General features: G+C 38.9%; 2 protein-coding genes across 2 annotated transcripts; one reads left to right on the forward strand and one right to left on the reverse strand.

Annotated features, from left to right (window-relative positions):
- Positions 1 to 1,953: 1,953 nt before the first annotated feature.
- On the reverse strand, positions 1,954 to 4,301 carry LOC121317923 (protein shisa-1-like). The gene is made up of 2 exons (XM_041254020.1): positions 3,723 to 4,301; positions 1,954 to 3,263 (listed from the first exon to the last, which is right to left on the reverse strand). The coding sequence occupies exons 1-2, from the start codon at positions 4,018 to 4,020 to the stop codon at positions 2,725 to 2,727; spliced, it is 837 nt and encodes a 278-aa protein (XP_041109954.1). The 5' UTR covers positions 4,021 to 4,301; the 3' UTR covers positions 1,954 to 2,724.
- Positions 4,302 to 15,674: 11,373 nt separating this feature from the next.
- LOC121318919 (uncharacterized protein C8orf48 homolog) lies at positions 15,675 to 23,377 on the forward strand. The gene is made up of 6 exons (XM_041256122.1): positions 15,675 to 15,738; positions 17,795 to 18,087; positions 18,285 to 18,425; positions 19,710 to 19,936; positions 20,228 to 20,380; positions 21,313 to 23,377. The coding sequence occupies exons 2-6, from the start codon at positions 17,832 to 17,834 to the stop codon at positions 21,415 to 21,417; spliced, it is 882 nt and encodes a 293-aa protein (XP_041112056.1). The 5' UTR covers positions 15,675 to 15,738; positions 17,795 to 17,831; the 3' UTR covers positions 21,418 to 23,377.
- The last annotated feature ends 222 nt before the right edge of the window (positions 23,378 to 23,599 follow it).

Genomic DNA, 23,599 nt, shown 5'->3' on the forward strand with positions numbered 1-23,599 from the left:
GAGAGTTGGTATGGTAACAGTGCAGGTAGTGCCACTGCAATAAGAGTTATTGTAAACACACATATCTTATTCATGTTGTGATGTAGCATCGGTGTTTTTTTTTTTTGCAAAGTGGCCAACTAATTTTAAAATCGCTTTGCATTTATATTCTATGACGTAGAACAGCACCTGGTTGTAACAGAAAAGTGTTTTTACAGTAACAGAGCAGATTCCCTTTGGACTTGCCTGTCTTGCAGTTTGCATATTGATCCAGGTAATTTATACAGCAAAGGGACAGAATAAATCCTCAAAGAAATTCAGACTTCATAATAACACAATAGACTATGTGGGCTGATAATCCTGGATCATATCAATGCATTCTACTAGAGAATCCCAGAGGACTGCATCAACCAGCTATTATTAGGAATCAGGAACACCCTTGTCCTGTATAACTCAAAAGAAAAAGAAAAAAAAAACAGCTTTTAGGATCAAATAGATCCCCAAGTAGAATAGACAAACGTTTAATCTAGTATCTAAATTACTGTACACTTTGCTTTAACCTTTGCACTCGCTGGATTATACAGTTATTCAGTAGGACCACTCTTCGTCCCTTTGACTTTACCTTTTAAAGATTTTAAGAACTGGATCAATAGAAAACCAGGCTTGAGATGGCAGATACCAGAGGCCTGACAATCCCTACTAGTTATCATACTTTCTCTAATGGAAGAGAGTACTATTATTCTCTGCCTTGACAACATTATATTTAAGATTATCAATCCAGCGCCTGGACACAGAAAGAGTAGAAGTGCAGCTAATGTTAACAATATTGGGATCCATCTATTCACATGAACAAGTTCTGTACTCAGGAGAATGCTGTTTTAAGAACAGGTTTAACGGCCAACGCTGTGTGCACAGGGTTTAGCCAGGTGAAGCTTGGGCAGCAGGGATATGACCTCAGCTACAGGTGGCTATTGTCACCGACTCCTGGGCAATTGTGAAGACAAAAGGCGGATTCAAGTAGATTAAAATAAATTGCATGCAGATTAAGATAAATGCAAATTTTCGAGGGGGAGGGGGGATGTATTTTGAAAAGAGCTGATGAAGTAAATAACATGTCATTTAAATCATGAAGGTGCCACTTTAGTATACTGGATCTAGCTACAACACGAAGGGTTTTAAGCAACAAACGTACATGTTTATTTTTATTAGTGTCTGATGCAACCCCACTTAAAAATGAATATACTTCCCTAAGCAGTATACAGCAATACCTCTTAATGAACCAGAATTAAGGCAAATGTGCCCCCATATTAATGATCTGTTTAAGCATCCCAGCCCCCAGTCCACTGGGCCCATCTGAAGTTCTTTGTGTGCCAGTCCTTCACACCTCACCGAAGACACTTCTCACAGATTAACACAATCTTCTTCACCTGGGCTCACTCCAGGTGTGAACAGATCGCCCCTTTATTCCTCCCCAATTACCCCCCTGCTGGGTCAAGCAGGGTCATTCTTGTAAAGACATCTGTCTTGCATCACCACAATTAAAGCGAAAATGCATGAATCTCAGATTTCTGAGGACAAGCACTATTCCAAACACATGATGGCTATACTTGAAAACCCCACAGCTAAACAACAGTAGCCCATTTAGTTAAAACCATATACAATCCTTACAAGTATCCTGAATGATCACAATACAGTATTAAATGCCCTGGCACAAGCATGAAGACATGTTCCTCATGATGTCCTTTCAGAAACACTCCTTAAATGTCCTCATTTTTCCCCATAAAGTGATGGAAATTTAAAATACTGAAACAACGTATCTGTTCGTAACACTTACGCTGTTTTGGCCAGCGGTATGCATTTAAAACAGATTACCAACATGCAACATATTGTATCCTCACAATATGGATTTCCCAGAGGTTGTGAAGGTCAAACCAAAATAAATATGAACAAGACAATTCTGCTATATTTATTTTTTATTATTCGTCGAGCACTGCAATTCAGTGAAATAAAGTACATTTTACAAAAATGATTATTTAATTTTAAAAAAAGACAGATTTAAAGATCGCTCCACATCCAGAAGCAAACTTAAGACATTCACAACATTTGCATTGCTTCGAAACGCAGTCTTGTCATTTATTTGTAATAACATGTGCAACAAGAAGAAACTTTAAAAGTTCTCAGCATGAATACAGTCTTTGGTTTCATATCCCACTCCGCTTTCTACTGGTTTGTGGACCACTGGACTCACAGAGGGGAGAATCCAGCAACACTAGAACAGTCTTGTTTCGTATCTCATCTTGTTGTAAACTAGAATATGTTAATTGAGTCTCATCATCAAGTGACAGACCAATGTAATTTCCCAGAAGATAAACATGAGGAATATTTAATTGCATTAACACTGCTAGAGAATTTCAAAGCACCCCCTTGGCTTAGTAAACATTCCTCTGGGAGATCCTAAATATACAAGGATATCTACTTATTCCCTCTAACCCACTGTGTCGGCTGCCGCAATTTCTCTTATCAAAGTAACCGTTTTTTAGTTTTTTTTTAAATAAGCACCCCACATCTTTAATTGGATTACACTCTTGCCTTATTCCTCTTTCCTCTAAACAAACCCTGCGTTTTGGCTGAACCCCAACCCTGGAGTCTAGCTCATGACTCAAAGGCTATAGGACGTATGGACACATCCAAACCTAACTTTTTAGTCTTTATGCTTTTAAAACTTTTAATAAAAATAAGAAGTTCTCATAAAGTCACTCCTGGGTACAGCTGCTCGGTATGCATGGGTGCCTGTGGGAAGGGGTGCTGCTGCCCATAAGCCACTCTGCTGTCGATGTACGCAGGGGTCATCAGCATAGCATGCTCTGGTGGGATTCCGTAGCCCATGTACCCATGAGGCTGCACAAAGGGAGAGGGGGTCTGGTTGTGGGGCATGTACTGCTGGGGTGGAGGGCATCCCATCACCGGGTAGCTGCCCGGCGGAGGCATGCTCATGTACACGTTCATGCCCTCGGTGCCCATGGTGCAGATGTTGTTCTGGGGCCGCCCCCCCGCCGAGCAGCGACTGGCAGAGCTGGAGCTGGAACTGGAGTGGCGGGAGGGGGTCCTGCCATCCGAAGGGGGTCCCGACTCGATCAGGCGGCTCTGGACAGGCACGGAGCAGCTCTGCTGCCCCCCAGCTTTGGGCTTCAGGCAATGGCAGCAGAACACGGCGACAAAGGAGCCAACGACGATGAAGGATACAAACACGCTGGCAACGATGAGGAAAGGCAGGTACGTAGGCACTGGTAGAGAGAAGAAAGGAACAGATTGAATACAGGTTTGTTAAAGCATACGCCTTTAGCATTGAATTGCTCAGAATGGCTATATTGAGGCGGTCTGGCCAGTTTTTGCCTAATTGCAGTACCAGCAGGAAATCCTGTAACCCCACACTGTTTATTTTCTACTACAAAGATGTGTAACTCAAACCGTGCTTAAAAGCCCCTCTTGTAGCACAGAAGATTGTAAAAGCGAAGCAATTAAGTACTGTATTAAGTTTCTAACGACAAAAAGAGTAGGCTGCCGCACACAAGAGGACACAAGGTCCTGCTTAAAATACTAAACAAACCTGATCGTAACTGTGAAACTAAAACAACGTTTTCAAAAATAAAAAGAACAATACTACAAATGTCACGAGAATACGAATTATACACTGTATGTTTTTTTTTTGTTTTGTTTTTGTTGTTTGTTTGTTTTTTTTTTACCTTGTGGTGGCTTGTGGCTAGTTTGTTCTTCGGTTTCCAAACCCAGAAAACTATCGTTGTCGCAGGTTTCCTGGTCCAGTCTGGATTCCGGGGTACTGCAGCAGTAGCGGAGATGGCACGTCCCGCAGCAAAACCTGGCTTCTTCCCCATCATACCGCTCCGGGCACTGGAAGCCATCGTGCCAGATATTGTAGGTGTCGGCCCAACCGTGGCAATATTCTCCACCGGCATCCACACTGCTCGACTGGAAACCAAAGAGCAAAGATGCCAGCGCACAAACTAGCAGCAATGATGCCATTGCTTTTTAGCTTAGAACAAGACGGTTATTATTTAAAACTTTCTTTGTTTGCTCAGCTTTGTCTTGGATTTTTTTTTTTTTTTTTTTAAATAATAATAATCAATTTTAAAATAAGCTTTTAAAAGTTTTTTTTTTTCATTTATAAACTAACTTCTGGCAACTTTTTGTCATAAACCTGCTGGTTCAAAAAAACGTAGAACACTGTCAGACAGCACCCGTTTAGGAAAGCAAAACAGTCCAGAACAAATGAACAAACTCTTGCTGGTGTCCCGCAGACACTTCTGTTCAGTTCACATCAAGCAACAATAACCTTGCACTGGTCTCGCTATAGTGTTTTATCTTGACTCCCACCCCCCGGTTCACAATCCCCCTCAATAGTGGGCGGCACTCTGCTAGTGCTAAATCTCATTTCAGTAGGTTCCATGGTCAGGTTTTTCAGCCCAATTAACAACCATTGTTAGCTGGCCATGAACAAAGAGAAATCCCGTAATTAAGGCGCTGCATCGTAAAAATATAGTACTGTAAATTATCCCTCTGACAAACTGCGATGTATCATATGTTTGCATTCACGTTTGTTTGCGATTACCATTTGTAATAAATGCGCGTTATTGCCTATAGTAATGTAAAGGGTCATTTTCGTTCTTACATGAATTTAAAAACGTATTTTTTTTTTTGTTTGTTTTGATTTTTTTTTTTTTTTTTTAACAATAGGCCCAGTACTTTAGGCCACAACATATTCCAACGCGAGTAATTAGATTTGTTCAAAATGTTTGTTTTGCAGACTCCACATTCAATAGTAAATCTCAAGGTGAGAATTAAAAATTGACATCATTACAGTGGCGGTGTCATTAAAAATGAAAATGTAAATGTTTCGCGGTGTTTCTTGGATTAGGTGCGTAATAGATCAATTAGACTGAGCCACGTGACGCGCCGCAGTACTCTTCTTTCATGACAGTATGTGTTTGATGGTTTATAACGTTGTAATTATTTATAGCACAACATTAAATAAAACTGCCCCACTCTACAGCTCATCTCCATAGTAGGGATTCAATAGTTCTGATTCAATCCAGGCCCTTAGCTGTAGCTGCAATGTGATAACACTGGAAATGTAGCTAGAAACATCCCCATGTTTTTATTTCATGTTGTCAGATCCCTCCCTTGGTAGGGTGATCCAAGTCTTCATGAATCTGATTTTGAACTGCAGGCTGTAACTGGTGTACAGCACTGTGGGATACATTAGCAGTGGTATGATAATGAGGGTAACGTGACCCTGTACGTTTCACAAGCCACCTCCAGCTCCATAGAGGGAACAGGGATTTTGTCTGGAGTTCTTTTACGGGACCCCTTGAGACACCCACTCAAGTGTCCTGTTACTAGCAAGCACCAGCTGCCCGGCCCAGAAACTCGACTTCACCAACTGTTCAAACAAAAAGCTTTATAATGTCCAGGGCTCAGTGGGGGGGGTGGGGGTGGAAGGGGGGGGGGGGGGCAGACGAGTGCAGTGCATGTGCTGTTTATTTTACTGGACAATGTTCAGTCTAAGAGGGGCAGAGTTATACCAGTACATCTGGAAAACCAAGAGTCTCTGGACACTAATTATCCTCGGGCAGCAGAACGACTTTTAACTCGTCTGGTAAACGTCTCAGGAGGAGTAATAATAATAATAATAATAATAACAATAATTAATGGCGGCAGGGTTGCCCCTTTAAATAACTTTCACAGTTTATGTCCACAGGAGGCTAAGATGAGGTTAAAGCCAACGATTGTAAGAGCCTCACAACAGAACAATCTGAAGAGCTTTGGTAAGACAGCCTCACAATGGAACAATTTAGTTTAGATAAGACAGCCTCACCAGTGGTTAAATTGGGATTTTAAAAGATGTGGAACTGGCATTTTTAAAAGATGTGGAACTGGGATTTTAAAAGATGTGGAACTCCCTACTGTGATCCATACAGAGCTGATGGCTTGAGTTCTTAAGTGGAACTCCATTCCGGACTGTTTCGCCCCAATTTAATCCCTGAGCCTCACAATGGAACAATCTGAAGAGCTCTGAATGCAGTTGAATCACTTCAATGAAACTCGGGGGAGGAATGTTGTTCTACTTGAATTTTATTATTTTCAGTTTTCTTTGTTTGTTTGCTTGTTTATCTAATTTCTAACCCTATTTGTATAATAATAAGCATCAATCACATGTTTTTATCTGTCACATGTTGTAAATTAATAAGTAGCACTGCAATCTACCCCTTAAGAATTAAAAAACACTGTTTCAGACAATGAACCAGATTTAAAATAACACAAGAAGCACTTCAATAAGGATAGCAGCAGGTGATTTATGTATTTATTTAATGAACTCGTTTATGTATAAATGCTTCCTCAGGAAAGCGGTAGCTGAAAGATGCTTACATGACTGATAGAGTAACCTTTTCCAGGCTGTTTGAAGTTATGGTTAAATCCATTCTAATGAGGCTTTTACAAGGGATGGATGTGGACAGAACACATTTTTTACATGGTCATTTACTTAAGTTTGCCTGGTGACACATTTTAAGGTTCCCAGGCAGTCATTTCATTTTGCAGCCTCCAAAGCATCTGTTCCAAATGTCACATGTGGAACAGAGGCAGACTGCAGAGAGGAGAGGGTAATGTGTTGTTGATGTGGTTTCGGAAATCTGCAATACACCCCCCCCCCCCCCCCCCCCCCCCCCCCCCCCCCCCCCCCCCACCCCACCCCACACACACACACCACACACACACACACACACACACACACACACAGTCAAGCTATTTATTAGGGTGTGACGAGACACACCTCTCGGGACCTAAGACCTGGATTCAAGACAAAGTTATTCGTTTTAAAGTTTATTTTTGTCTTGTATGCATATATATATATATATATATATTTATATATTAATCATATATATACTAGATATATATATATATATATATATATATATATTACAAGATATTGCATGCATGCATGTTACTCTGACCGATACTGTGTCTTTGGTGAAGACAATTCAAATCTATTTCCAGCCCTGGTATCCGCAGCTCTGTGTGTGACTTCGCTGCCTGGGCCCAGATGGTTGCTGTGGATTCAATCATGTCAGTCACGACTCCTGACATTCTCAGCTAGCCTGTGCAGCCTGTCTGTCTGACAAGGCAATACCAGCTACTAGTTAAAATATATATTGCAATGTATGGAAAAATCTGCATGTAATTGCAGCTTTCCATATGTTTGAAAATACAGTTATCTGTATATTTAAAGATATAATATATTCAGATATATTTTGCAATATATTAACATGGCATGTGTTATATTATAACTACCATATATTATGTAATATATTTCACTTTGCTGTGCTCTTACCATGTAATGCTACAGCAAACGAATACAAGGGTTTAATTGGGACCAGTTTCATTTAGTGATCCATAGCCCTATCATTGAACTCACAAGGATTGATTACAATTAAAAGTCTACTATTGACAATAATAATCTCATAACTAATGATTAGACAGAAGTTAATAAGTGCAAGTTAGCAGCTGCATGAAGGTCCTTGAATTATCACTGCCTCAAAGAGTTAGAGGAGTAACCAATAAAGGAGAAGTCCTGGAGTCACCAGCCATAAACGCTGTAGACAATCAAAGTGTAAATAAACAATCTCACTGATACACCGATATTACCTTCAATGCTATTTTTGTTTCCAGAAGGCTCAGTCTTTCTGTCAGGTTTCTCTCAGTGGTCTGCTTTATCTGTGTAATAAGATGGAGGCTGGGCACGAACTGGCGACTCCATGCACCTCAAACGAGTGCCCTAACCACAATGCAAAAGCGTCAGGCTCGTCTGCGTTTGTAGTTTTAGAGCATTCAACCTCATCTCGTCTCACCAATGAGACAGGACAGAATATGCATTGGCAGTGTATCACACAACACTGCCCATTACCTAGGGATGCAGAGGATGGCAGTGTTTAGATCCTGAACTGACAAAGGAGTCACTGGGCTGTGCTTTGAATTGAGAGTGCACTCGACTCCCTGTTTCGCAGAAAGCTATTCATATAAACCTGCTTTGCACAGTGACTGTTTGGGAGAGAATCACAGTCGCTAAGCAGTAATAGAATTTAAAAGGCGATTTATGGAGCAGCATGGAGAGCAATCCCTCTCTTGTTACAGAGTGTTCTTGTAATTATCGCAGTGTAGGTATCACTCAAATTTCAAGTGCATGTCATAATGATGATGTTGTTGTATATTATCTATTAAAAAAAAAAAACACCAAACATGTATTGTTTTACAATTAGAGCTAAAACAGCTGTTATGGATTTGCTATAGAAGGTGGTATAATGCATCATACATTGTGTTAAATATCCCCTTTAAATTATAATATCAGATCTACAAGGCATATTTTTGACTCTTAGTTTTCTATTTTGCCTGTGCTTGGGTAACTCTTAACTGCAATGGCTGTTTATTTAAAAGCCCTGCTAAAGGTGATTAGGGGTACAAAGGGTCATTGCAGATTTTAAACATTGCTTTTTGTGTGCTGAACATTGCAAGCAGATAGTAGCTGCTAAAGCAGCCCTGCCACAGTGGAAAACAGGTTTATAAAGCATTTTCCTTTATCCTGTAAACATGTTTAAACAATTAGCAGATGCTTAAATGGGAATGCAAGGCTTTAGGCAAATGCACAGGCAAAATACCTGGGCCTGTTATAAATAAAAGTAAGCAAAAGCTAGTTAGCACTGCGAAATTACCATTCTGACACCAATTGTTCAGAGCAGGCTGGCATTGTTTGTTGAATGCTAATCCCCCGCCTCCCAAGAAAGGAACAACTTACTCGCAGTGTGCTTTGACTAATCTGTGCTAATTACGTGACTGTCTGTTTACACCTTTATTTAAGAGAAGCCTCTTCCTTAAAAAGAAGAGTATACCATGAGCCGTTTAACTAAAGCTGTTTCCTTAGACCCTTTATAATGTCCCTGCCTTTCTAAAACTTGGTTTTGGTTCGTCGTTACTGTCAATATATCAGCTCAGAACTTTATCACCACACATGCTTAGATACACATGGCACAGTCTGTGTAGAGTGTTTGCTTCTCATTTTGTAGTTTTAAAATGTTTTATTATTATTATTTTTTTTAGTCTAAGCAACCCTTTTCTAGGCTTTATATCACAGTAAAATCCAATAGGTAAATGTAATTGCAGGTATATGGAATGAGGCTTTTAAATTCAGATTGAATAAGCTTTTTTCATCTAAAAATGGTCCAGATGCACTCAAAATTAAACGCCAGTCTCGCTGTCTAGTCTAATTCTTGAATTCCTAGACCCAGACAGATGGTGTTTTTCCCTGCTCTCAGATAGTAACAAGAGATGTACGAATCCCTTTCTTATTATCAATGATCTTATTACTGAGCACCTCCCCTGCAATTAGTAGAATCAGCCCCAGACCTCACTTACAATACCGTAATGTATGGGAGATGCAGAAATGCTTGATTCATTGCAGGGTATGCCTGTGGCTATATCCTTATGAAAGTTTTCCTCAGTAAATTTGCACAGTATCTTTGTAATTTTCCCATGGTTATACTATGCTTTTACCATAGTTTACCATGTTTAATATACTTTGCCACACCTCTCTGAGCTTTACAGTATATGCTTTACCATACTCACTATAATTAATCTGCAATGCTTTTACTCTTTAAACTTTTGTATTAGTAAGTATTAGTTATAGGGTACGGTATTTAAATAAATGTTCTTGCCTTTAATAGTTTCAAAAATAAGTTAAAGGACAATAACTTATGTTTAAAGTAAATTTACCCTGTACATAACTGCACTCAATGTATTTAGTGTTTTTTTTTTTTTTTTTTTTTATAAATAAACTTATTCACTATGAGAGCATTATGTAGAAAATAATCATTTGAGATCCTCCATCATCCACAAAGTATAAAAGCAGAAAGTTTGTTGAACCTTTATTGTTTCTATGTTTAAAAGTTGACTTCTTTAGAAGTCTACAAGAATCATTTAAAATGGGTCTACAGCCTTACCAAGAAACCCTAGAGCAGACAGTTTAACACAAGAGGTGGGAGAAAAGCATGGAAACTATTTGAAGACATCTGAGGGAGGAACTCCTTGAAAAGCTCTGCTTGATTAGGGGCAGCCAGCATGGATTCAGGAAGGGGAGGTCATGCTTAATTCATTTCTACATAGTGGCCACACTGCTGGGAGGCAAAGTGCTGTGCTCAATACAAAACAAGAAAAAGGTAGATAGACTTTTAGAAAAGGAGGGGACCCCAGGTGTGGTGTTGGATTCCCTGCTATTTATTGAAACTCTAAATGACTTGTACGTGAGTATGAACAATGAAGCCAGAACCCAGCAGTGTCTGCTGGGATTGTTCTAAAAAACGATGGTTTAGTTTTGTATTTATTGAACCAGGATAGGACCCTTGAGATATACATTCTCACGAGGTGCCAATAAATAACAGTATAAAATCAATGACGAAAAGAAAGAAGAAGTACCATCTGCATTGATGTGAATATTCCATAATCAAGCAGTGTTCTTCAATATTTCATTCTGTGTTTTCATATGCACTACCTAACAACAAGCTTTGTGAGAACCAATACAGCTGCAATAATATTAATATGATATATAAATAAACAGCAATAACTAAGAAGTACTGCCTAGTCAATACAAACAGAGATCTTCGCCTTCTATTTAATGAGTGGCTTTGCTTCTGCAGTAATTAAAAACAATGCACCCTCCTGAGTGACTGCTTATCTGAAAACCCTGCAGAGGAGACTGCAGCCTTGAGAGCAGGGTAGCCATGCTGCAGTGTGAATGATAAGGAGAGCAGGGTAGCCATGCTGCAGTGTGAATGATAAGGAGAGCAGGGTAGCCATGCTGCAGTGTGAATGATAAGGAGAGCAGGGTAGCCATGCTGCAGTGTGAATGATAAGGAGAGCAGGGTAGCCATGCTGCAGTGTGAATGATAAGGAGAGCAGGGTAGCCATGCTGCAGTGTGAATGATAAGGAGAGCAGGGTAGCCATGCTGCAGTGTGAATGATAAGGAGAGCAGGGTAGCCAGGGTAGCCATGCTGCAGTGTGAATGATAAGGAGAGCAGGGTAGCCATGCTGCAGTGTGAATGATAAGGAGAGCAGGGTAGCCATGCTGCAGTGTGAATGATAAGGAGAGCAGGGTAGCCATGCTGCAGTGTGAATGATAAGGAGAGCAGGGTAGCCATGCTGCAGTGTGAATGATAAGGAGAGCAGGGTAGCCATGCTGCAGTGTGAATGATAAGGAGAGCAGGGTAGCCATGCTGCAGTGTGAATGATAAGGAGAGCAGGGTAGCCATGCTGCAGTGTGAATGATAAGGAGAGCAGGGTAGCCATGCTGCAGTGTGAATGATAAGGAGAGCAGGGTAGCCATGCTGCAGTGTGAATGATAAGGAGAGCAGGGTAGCCATGCTGCAGTGTGAATGATAAGGAGAGCAGGGTAGCCATGCTGCAGTGTGAATGATAAGGAGAGCAGGGTAGCCATGCTGTAGTGTGAATGATAAGGAGAGCAGGGTAGCCATGCTGCAGTGTGAATGATAAGGAGAGCAGGGTAGCCATGCTGCAGTGTGAATGATAAGGAGAGCAGGGTAGCCATGCTGCAGTGTGAATGATAAGGAGAGCAGGGTAGCCATGCTGCAGTGTGAATGATAAGGAGAGCAGGGTAGCCATGCTGCAGTGTGAATGATAAGGAGAGCAGGGTAGCCATGCTGCAGTGTGAATGATAAGGAGAGCAGGGTAGCCATGCTGCAGTGTGAATGATAAGGAGACTGCAGTGTGAATGATAAGGAGAGCAGGGTAGCCATGCTGCAGTGTGAATGATAAGGAGAGCAGGGTAGCCATGCTGCAGTGTGAATGATAAGGAGAGCAGGGTAGCCATGCTGCAGTGTGAATGATAAGGAGAGCAGGGTAGTCATGCTGCAGTGTGAATGATAAGGAGAGCAGGGTAGCCATGCTGCAGTGTGAATGATAAGGAGAGCAGGGTAGCCATGCTGCAGTGTGAATGATAAGGAGAGCAGGGTAGCCATGCTGCAGTGTGAATGATAAGGAGAGCAGGGTAGCCATGCTGCAGTGTGAATGATAAGGAGAGCAGGGTAGCCATGCTGCAGTGTGAATGATAAGGAGAGCAGGGTAGCCATGCTGCAGTGTGAATGATAAGGTGAGCAGGGTAGTCATGCTGCAGTGTGAATGATAAGGAGAGCAGGGTAGTCATGCTGCAGTGTGAATGATAAGGAGAGCAGGGTAACCAAGCCAAAGCAGTTCCTGAAAGGCCTCTTCTTAAACAGGTCTTTGTATTTCTGAGCCAGCCCTCCTCCATGCAGCTGCTAAAGAAGTACTCCAGATGTTTTCAAAGACTTTAAAGTGTTACGCAGTGGAGCTTTCAGTGGGGGGGGGGGGGGGGGGGGGGGGGGGGGCTATTGTCTTTACAGAGAACACATGTGCCACTCAGGGATCTCCTCACAATGTCCCTAATCTCACAAAGAAAACACCTAGAGATGACTCAGTATTCCTTATAGTCTCATTGTCAGACAGCCTGCAGTCGCACCCCAAGTAGAATCTTTTATATGTATAAAATGCATCCCAAATGTTGGAAACCTGGAAAGAAAAACAGGCTTGCGTTTCCTCTTGAATGTTTTCTTTTCTTCTTTCTTTTTGGGAACCCCCCTTCCCTCCCCCTTTGAAGTGACGTTGGAAATGATTTGAATTACTATGCTTGCAATGTGATTGCTCTGCAGCTCCCTGGAATAGATGTACAGTAGGGGTGAGTATATTGCATTGATAATAATGTTGTCTTCAAACTCATTTTCATTGTGGAATAAACTTTCTAATTGTTTTTTTTTTGGGATACAAGAAGACAACAGATTTCCATTAAGTCCCCGTCCCCCCCTTTTTCTAAATGGGTAATCTTTCCTAGCCATGTACATTGAGATGCTATAATTACTGTTTCTCTTGATCCCTGGGTTAATTGTGCGTATTCATTAAGTGGAAAGCAGTCCAGTAAATTGTCTCTGAACAGCACTGTAAAGGAAAGCGTAATTAGCTGCAGTCTGTACTGTGACTGGAAGTAGTAAACTGATGAACACCCTTTCTCCCAGATCAGCGAAGCTTGGCCAGCCTGGATGCCTCTATTGACCAGCGATTCCATTAAGAGATTTTGACTGCTGAATCTACCTCTGGCAAAAGGTTTTGTTAACCTAGAGAACTATATGAAATGTGTTTTTGGAAAGCTGAGATCTGCAGCTTGAAGTAAAATTGCAAACATCTTTAGTTCACCTACTAGTCTCTTTGAATCTTTACAAATGTTCCTTGCACAACAGTAGGCATTACAATATACTCACAGTTCTATAGGGGGCTATTATATTTTCTGTAATATTTTTTTCCCTGCAAGTATTATCCTGCATACAATATTTTCAGCATATAGTGTGACTAATACATATTTATTTGTTTTTTGTGAGTAATTCCATTGCACCAGTATAAATAAATATATTCATTTTTTATGCTAGCCTTTGCTAACTTGAAGACTCCCAGGTGATATCTCATACAGGAAAGGACTACTGTAATGATAAGTGTAAGGCAGCAAGGCACTGTCTTAATCCAGTTACTGTAGGCCTGGCACCACTGAGCCATAGTAAAGCAGCAAGATAATTGTCTTAACAGTTAATCAGCTGTTCATCCCATTTAATGTACTTAGAATGTGTTTTATCTGACAGAGCCAGGAGAAGGAGTGTCTCAGAGAGACACAGGGGAGCCAGCTTGCAGAAAGAGATTGGAATTCTTTAGTATTCCAGGACTCAAAAGGGACCTACTTAGTGGAGAGTGAAGAGATGGACCTATTTCTACTAGAACCAGCAAGAAACAACTCAAAATAGAGCTTACCTACTCCTATTTGTGACTGAGTTTCTTTGCTACTTTGCAAGAAAGCAACAGCCAGTAGCTTGTTAAACTAACATGGGAGACCATTGTCTCAAGTATAGTGTGTGCACCGTGTAATCAACACTATTCCAGTAATTTGGTCTATTCTTGTTTGAAAGCCCTGTTTTTAAATAAAAAAGTCAGCTCATTGCCGCTTGCACTCTGAGTCTGACTTCAAATGAATCTCAGGGAATAGCTACGCATTGAATGGCATCTGCTGTATAGAGAGCAATATTTCTATCATCCATCTTGCAATGTGATAGTGGCATTAAGGTTTAGATTAAGTTAAAGGGTTGGAGTAAAATTGTGATCAGATGGATGCGTAGATTGTCCGGGAATTTTTTTTTTTTCTTCCATATCCCAGAAAGGCATGTGATCATGCAACTGTATAAAATCAAATACAGAGTTTCCATTCTCTAATAAAGAAAAATGTTTTTTCAAGATGGAGAAAGCAGAATTTCATCTCCTCTGGCAGCCTCTAGATGTTTCCATTGTTACCTCCAATTTCTTAGATTACCGCTCGTATTAACCAGAGCACTGTGGGGATTTCCAAAGAAAGAAGCCTCTTGCCGGGGACTTGTGGCTTTAAGATCAAAAGCAAAAGTCGTGAAAGTACATGGTGTTAGTGTTTTTGTACAGTGGGTTAATGGTGGCATGGAAAAAAGAAGGTTGCAGAGGACTGTGATTTTGTAAAGGTGTTATTAAGTACAATTAATACTCACAACAATTCCCACTTCTGGAGAATCCAGCTATGACCAGCACCTGTGTATCTTTGGTTCTGCTTTTTAAACCTGCTGGGTATACAGTAGGAAATGCATTCATATTTGTTTGAATTGCCAGCTCTTAAAACAGATAATTCTCAGTAGGGTTTGCAGAATGCAGGTAGAGAATCAGATGTGCCAACCAGAATACTTGGGCATGGCGTTTAATTTATCAAGCATGAACGTAGGTTCTCAATGCACATGAAGTTAAACACAGTTAAACTTCACATTGAGGGTTAAAAAGCAGCATGAAACAGATAATAACAAGAGTAATTTAAAGGACATGCTGCTGATGCCACAGTGAACACTCAAAGATCTCGTTGTCCATTTCTTAACAAGCAGGAAGATTAAAGCACTGTTTGGGATAAAAGGAGATGCTGTTGGGTTTTGATCAGGTTTCTTGCGCTGCCTTGACCTTTTCGGGGTACCTGAAAGAGAACAATATGACTCAAGTTCACCCAGGTGAGCCCAGGACTGAGCTGCGAGGCCCGTGCAGCTCGTGTTACGGCTTCAATCAGGACAGAAACACGACACCGCGAGAGTTGCTAATGTCAGCCTGTAACTTTACCTCACCTGAGTGTTTATTAAGCAGTAGCAAGGAAGTTAGCCTTCGAGGGCAATTGAAGCCCTGTGGACCCACAATGGTTCAGCCAATTGATAATTATAGTTTCTTTCTCTCTTTTTTCGATGTCTATTAAGTTTAGTTTTAGTTTCATTTTCAACTGTAGTTTATTTCTTTTTTGTCTTGTTTTAAATAGCACACGATAATGGAAGACATTTAAATATAATAACCCACCCACTTCAAAACAGTCAATTAATATTACAGAGCAAATCCCTTTCTATTTCCACGACAGAGCTGATTTTACATCAGATATCACTCTGCTGTGACCTAGCGGTGAGAACGAATACTGCATTTTACTTGAACGTAGGAACAGAAAATCCGTGTTTGGTCTGCAACCGATTCTTTTTAGTCGTTGCACGGAAGCCCTTGCTGGTTTCCAGTGGCAACGCGGATTGGTAAGTGTTTTTACCAAGTAACTTTCGCATATTATTAAATATTTATTTGTGTCATTATTTTTAAAATAATATATTACGTCCATACTGGCTTCTCGTAGCCTTCAATTAATTAACGAATTGTCCTAAAATAGTTGATTGGCTTAAATGAATTACATTCACTATGTAACACAGTTTTTGTTCCTGGGTAGTAAGTGTTATTTCCTAATTGCTTTTGCCTCAGAAGTATAGAAAATGGCTATTATTCCCCACAAACTTTGCTTTTGTGACCAGGACAGTGATATTTCAAAATATCACTATTTCCAATGGGACAACGGGCAAATGTGTGTCTTTTCGTTCACATAAAGTCAGAAAAAAAACAACATATGAATCCAAATTAACATGTATTTATACTAAAGTAATGCAAAAATGACTACAAAAGATTTAGAAGTGAGTAGTTTTTCGAGATTTACGATTATACTGTATTTACCCGTTTTCCCTTTGGAAATAGTGATATTTTGAAATATCACTGCCCTGGTCACAAAAGCAAAGTTTGTGGGGAATAATAGACTTTTTCTATACTTTTGAGGCATAAGCAATTAGGAAATAACACTTACTACCCAGGAACAAAAAAAAAAAAAAAAAAAAAAAAAAAAAATTGTTATACGGTGTTATCAAGTAATCAGTATTTGACATGGTATTTGAAAATCCAGTATTTTATTTACTCTTAATTAGGAGCAAGGATGAATAAATAAAACATAATTGTGCTTGTGCCGGGCTTCTGTATTTTTATGACGATGTAATTTTAGTTGGAATTTAGAAGCATCGCGCATAGCCTCTTGTAAAGTGCTATCAAATTTGACATGACATTTTACAAAACTGGCAAGACCTTGATAAATCTGGCATGCTTTAATATATATATATATATACTATATAATATATATATATATATATCTAGAGATAGATAGATAGATAGATAGATAGATAGATAGATAGGTAGATATGTTTATAGTCTATGAAATGAGTGAGGACCATATTTTGGAACAGAACTGTAACATCAAACAGCTTTTATATAAAGCAGTACATAAAAAATAAAAATAAAATCATGATGTGCTTCTCTTTAAGCCTGACTTTGTGCAATGAAGCAAAAGGCTCCCCACAGGGACAGAATATGTTGCGATGTTCAGTGCCTTTTCTCATCTTGACACACGCTTTTTATACTTCACGTTTACTGTCTTGAGAGTACATTTGCCATATGTGCAAAACTGTTTTTTATAGTCTTTTTTTAAATTCCCATTTCAGTCAACTGCCCTTTTTTCCAATTACAGAGGCCGTCAGAGTGGGAATAGAGTTGCCACCTCTGAGGTAGAAATGACAACGGGACATTTGAACAGAAGGGCCCTAGTTAAAAGTTTAAACCCTCTAGAAACCCTAGTCAAACAATAGGTAATCTTGATAATGTTACTATTAAATTATTGACAACCAGTTAATATTGTGCAGTGTAATGCATATTGTCTTGACTTGTGCTCAGTTTAGGGGATTGGCATTGAAGTGTTGCTGTATTCAACTTATCTACATGCATGTGGAAGCATAAGATTAAAAAGGGAATAAGATTAAAAAAAAAAAACAGGGGTGAGTGTATTGCAGTGCATAGTGGACCTGGAATGGTCTTTTTGTACTTAAAATCATGAATTACTTTGCAAACCATCGTGTCTAGTACAAAACCTTGGTGAAGTAGAATCAGAAGGTGCAGCTGACATTTGATTCTCGCTTGACCATTCACCGTATCTCCAGTCTGTACTCGCTGGCATTCCAAGATGACAAGAAGTTCTGGGAATAAAAATGAGCACGTTCCTATTGGATCAATAATTATTCAATACTAGCATGCATGGTGGTCTTTCTGTTTTTATTTCCTGTATTTTATACTGTTTAATATGTGCCTTAATTTACAAAACACCAACATTATTTTAAGCAAGTCTTTCACATTGAAATGAAATTAAGATCCATTAAACCAACACAGTAATGTTTAGGATTTTCTTCAACAATGTAGTCATAAAACATTTCTTGTTTTATGTTGCAGGTTGTTGCGGCTACCTTAAATAAAGATACTCCGCACAATGACAAGTGAAACTGAGCCAAGTGAAAGACAAAATGTGTCTAGAAACTATGAAGATGAGTCTTTTGAGTCATGGCCAAGTTCCAACAGCAGCACCACTGTGAAATATCCTGGAGACTCGCTTGATCCCTGCTCTGTTGAATCTGGAAGGGCAGAGAGTTACAGCAGCAGCGAGTCATTTGAATCATACTGCTCTCATGAGGAGTTCAGTCCACAGACTGAGAGTAGACCAGCTTCTTCTGTAAAGGAATACCAAGGTAATTTAGTTTGGTAATTTAAGCTCTGTGCCCTGCTTGTCAAAAATAACTATACCTTTGTATTTAATATCCTATGATTGTGTGTATAGATACATGCATTTTAAACTGTATGTTTATGTCAAGATTAATAGTTTAGTTTTGAGTTAAATACATTGAACACGTCCCATTTACGTCCCCTTTTCCACTAACTGGATTAGATGAGGAGTTTGAGTCCTGTGACGATGCAGGGATCACAGCAGAGGAAGAGCTTGCAGAAAAATGGATGCGAGTTCTGAAGAATAAAGACTCCTTTTCGACTGTGAGCCAGGCAAGGAGATCAAACGCTCCTCCCCAAAGAGGTATGTCAGAAATGTTCTCTGAAATGTGGAGGGAATAGAACAAGCTGGAATGTTTCAGAGAGCACCAGAAGTAACAGCGAGCTTATCCACACACATGCTTTAACAAGCAAAACCAGCTACAGCACTGTATACAGAACAATATGTTGAAATCAACAGCAATATCAATAGCTGTATGTTCAGTGCAATAAGTAACACGTTGTAACAATTCAAAGATCAAATACCGGTAATCAGCATTTACTCACTTGCTTTTCCCCCTCTGAAAGTTACATGCATTTTATTTACTTCCACACTTTTGTACAGTGAGATGACTGGGATTATTATGTTAAAGGAAGCAATTACTAGGAGGTAAATTGCTAAAGTTCATCCCTAATGGGAGAATGTAGCCCCAGTTTGCTTCAAATAATTAAAAACAATTTATCTAGTTTTTCCATGTAACTTTAATACAATAAATTTGGTACAACAAAGGAGGTTAATTTAAGAAAAAAAGAATGCCGGAAGAGTTCATTTTATCTCCTTTTTTTGGCCTCACACTTTTTTAATGCTCTGCTTTAAGGGAAGCTTTAGAAATGAATCCTGTAAATCTATAAATATTATCGCTGGGTTTATGGACAGTCCCCACAGAACTAGTTGTACACCTCAATATTTGTTTTTTTTATATTGGGAGGCAAGCAGTTTGAGTCAGCCTCTTGCTCTTCAGCCATTCCCAGCTGTAACACGACTTGAGATTCATTATATCTGATCGGCTCTGCTGAATAAATCAACAGTTCTACAAAAATATGACAACAGGACTGATTTGTGCAGTAGTATAATGGTGCATTGTACCATACTGTTAAACAAAACAAAACAAAAAAAATTAAATGGTTTGTTTTTCATTACAGCATTTAAAAATGACACAGTTATCGGCACTGACACATTTTATTACTGTGGACTTGTTATAATAGGAGTCATATCAGTGACTATTGATTGAAGGGCTCTTTCCTTTTTCTTCATATTATAATTTATTTAAGGAATAATGATATTGCTATGGCATGTTATGAGGTAATAATGGAACCCCAGAGTCAGTAACTCACGTTGCTAAAGGTCTTACTAAAAATAAAATAAATGATGACCTGCATTGTAGTCTACATATACAGATCATCGTTTGCTGTGATATTTGTATTCACCTGAGCAAAGCACAGCTTTACCGTGTAGCGTTGCAGCACATGAAGCATATGGAGTGGAGTGTCTGGTGGTTGTGTAATGCTTTATATGGCATCACACTGTTTCCTTTGTTTTTCTGGACAGATGTTCTGGAGTTTTGCTCGGAAGAGTCGAAAGCTATGAAATCTTATTGCAGGGAGAAGATCAGAAAAATGGGATGTTGGCAGAAACAATCCGAGTGCTGCAGGCCCAGGGAGCAGCAGCAGTCTCTACCAGGTTCAGAGCAGCGAGAGACAACATTAAACTGCAGGATCCCTGAGGAACTAGTTAACAGGTTACAGCTAAAACACATCATGGAGCTAGTGAAGCAGGTGTGAGAGCTGAACAGTGTGTTGTACCAAGACTCCAAACATAGTTTAGTTCAGCTGCCATGTACACGTCACTGTTGGGAAGGGTTAAACCACACTAAGGTCCATATTTTTTAAAATAGGGCACCAAGTGATTATAGCTGGTTTCACTAATCTTATGTTTCCTTTGGTAAGGTAGTGCTTATCAGGGTCTGTGAAACCAGCCAGCAGACAGAGCATTGTGATATGACGCTACTTTTAAAATTCAGTATTAATCGAATTGTTTTTTGTTTTTTTTCCTTTGTTTGAATAAAGGCAGCAGAAGTGGAGATACACCAGCCGTCAATGTGCAGTACCTGTATTTCTAAAAGAGCAGAACTAGCGAGAGAGAGCTTTATTCAAATAAAGAAGACCCAACTGGAGTCTGTATTGCTGCAAGAGAAGCTTGAAGAAAATATCTACAACAGAGTATGTTCTCAGTGTTACAGCCCCATAGTAAGGCATTGGGCAACTAATAGGACGCTGGGCCTGATCACACCGATGTGCACTCGCGATTGATTCTACTTGGATCTATATCGTGGCATTCAGTAGCTGTAAACCTCACTAGCTTTCATAGAAACAAACCATGTATAAACATAGCCGTGTATGCAGCTCACACTCATAATAGAAATATGAATTCTACACTGAAACAAACTCTATAAATAATAAATACATTTCATTTTGGGTACACGCTACTTCTCAGGAAGATGAAGCTGTAAGATATAAATAATTTTAGCGAGAAATTGGTTTGTCTTGTAGATTTTACCCGAAGCATTTTATTCATTTTATTCACTAAAACTGTATAATTTTCGCACCAGGATTATATAATATATATATATATATATATATATATATATATATATATATATATATATATATATATATTGTAAAGTGTATACAGTAAAGCTTTATGCATTTATAGGCATTGATAAATAGGTAGTTATATTTTGGAATTCTGTCTTTAATAGATCTGCAAGCCCCTTCCGTTTGGTGGTGATTACTGCATGTGATTTTAACACGACTGCAGCGAAACCTGTCCTTGTAGTGTGCCAAACAATCATTTTTATTTGATGGGACTACCTGTGAAACACCTGCCATGAGAATGTACCCGATTGTAATTAACTGCAGCGAGCCTCAATGAGAGTAGTTTGAAATGGTAATTCATTTCATCATGCTGATTGTTTGATACAGGGTCAATAGATAGTTATGTAGTGGCATGAAGGTCGTTGCTTAGTAATGAGCTCTGCATTTGAATTTAAGTGCACTGTGGAAATTGCATTGGATTGGATATTAAGTATTTGGTGCTGGTAATTGTGCAGTAAATTGTGAAAATATTACATTCTAATTGAATTGTGCTCTAGGATCCTATCTGCCTGGTCGGAGAAGTACTGAAAGACCTTCCGAAACTTTCTGATGACCACAGCAAGATCTGGCATGCACTGATCAAAAAGGAGCAAGTGGCGTGATGCTAAAGAAAGGTTACGTGTTTGAAACAAACAGCTCTTTGGCAACCATTCCATTCACTATGCATTAAAGAATGAGAACAACATCTATTTTGTACTAATTTGCACGTCAACCCTAACCCAAGACCTGCTGCCTGGTAAACAAAGAAACCAGCAAGGCTTATTCAGGACAGTACTACAATACTTGTATGTGTTGCAAAGACAATTTCTTAAACATGTTTTTTTTTTTTTTTTTTGTGCCAAAAGTTTTGAAAGTTGTAGTTTTATTTCCATTGCTGTACCGTAATGAGCTTTGTGAGCACTGTGCACATGTCAGAGGGTTTGTTTGAGAGGTTCTGATGCAGCTGCTTAAACTTTCAGCAGGTTATTAGATTAAGAACATTGCCTTTATAAAAGGTGCCTAAATATAGCTCTAAATGGGATGGTCTCCTAAAGTTAATGCTGTCATGTAATGAAACCCAGTTAAGCTACAAATGTATTTAGTGTAATTTTAAATGGACCTTAGATGGTGAAGCTGAGCCTAAAAGAAGTTAATAATGGATTTTGAGACAGTGCATTAAATGCCAGTTGCCCATATAATGAAATAATAAAGTTGGATAATGGCTTGTTTATTTAACTTTATTAAAGTAAAGTGTATCATCAAAAGTACCGGTAAATACTTCATTCTGCTGTGTGGTTCAACAAATCAAGTTTGCTGTTAAGTGCAGAAAGGAAATATATTGTGTTTGTAGCCCAAAAGATTTACAATAACAAAAGTGTTTTAAATCGGTAACTTAAAAAAAAAAATTTAAAACAAGTAATTCGGAACCATCCGTAGTAGAAACTGTAAATTGATGCCATTATTGATAAATCTTACATTTTTCCAGTTTGTCATTGTGACAGAGAAACTGATTTAGTTGTGTTATGATCCATGTGCATAAATAACGTGCCTGTCCTGTTTAAACTCAAAGGCAGAGTAAAGAGCCAGGCAGCAGCAAACTGATTTAAAGTCAGTTATGTAATGAATTAGCATTCGCAGAGGAATAAATCACACATTTATGTTGATATAAAGACTATATCAGCTGTTAGAAAAGGCCTGTACATTTTTAAAGGTGTGTGTTGAGGTTTTGTTATTAGAGTAGGGTGTTTAGCTGTTGCGTAATGATCATTTTAAATGAACTGTATGCAGAGCATAGCCCTCCAGCTTGATGAGGGGCTATTGCAAGAACCATAATCTTTAAAAAAAAAAAAATAATAATAATATTCTCTGTGGGGTATGTCTTTGAGAATGGACCTTGAATTACTCACCAGGCAACTGCGTTTTAATATAATATCCAGTCCATTATTAGCCAGTATTGTCCCTGGAGTGAACTATTTGATCATTTTAAGTATGAAAGTTCTGAGGTAAGTAATGATTATTAAACTGCATTCCAAGAGATCACTTTTGTGATTTGTAATATTTGAATATGCCAGATGTTAAAAGACAGGACTTCAGTAGAACATGTTTTATTGCATTGTATTACTTTTTTTTTTTTTTTTTAATATAAATTCCCTATGATTTTGATTCTTGTGTAACTTACTACAGTGCAGTCTCCTGCTGCTTCACGTTCTGTTTGTTTGCTTGTTTGTTCTTGTGAATTTGTGTCTGTAAAGAATTCATTATCTCAACAATCTATACCATCCTAAACCCCAGAGACCCAATTCTATTTTAGTCAAACAGCGCTCTGCACTCTGACAGAGGAGGAGGTACTGAAGGATTGAAGAAACAGAACCAGCAAGCAATTGATTGAATAAAAGGATCCTAGAAATACACTGAAAACTTATTGCAACTTTCTTAAATAAGACTTTAAAGGAAGACTATAACGTTATTGGCTGTATTTATAAATACATTTCCTGATGACTCCAGTAAATGAAGGTAGAACATTTTTGTAGATGTCATAATAATGTATCACTTTGCACATCTTTTTTTCAGTAAAAAAAACAAAAATGGTATGGGCTCAATTTTTTTTTTTAAATCAGTCACTAGCAACACCTATTTAGGAATATTGTGAAAGTGGGATTGTGTTTAAGTTTGGCTGTTGTCTACACAAAAAAACGCTTCCCATTTTCTGTTCTGCCTTTGACTTCTGTGATGAATGGCTATTAAACAAAGTATTAGTCATTTAAAAAATGTTAAATACTATATCATATTTTATCTCAATTCTTT

This window comes from Polyodon spathula, chromosome 7, assembly GCF_017654505.1.
Source record: "Polyodon spathula isolate WHYD16114869_AA chromosome 7, ASM1765450v1, whole genome shotgun sequence".
In the NCBI taxonomy this organism is placed as follows: domain Eukaryota; kingdom Metazoa; phylum Chordata; class Actinopteri; order Acipenseriformes; family Polyodontidae; genus Polyodon; species Polyodon spathula.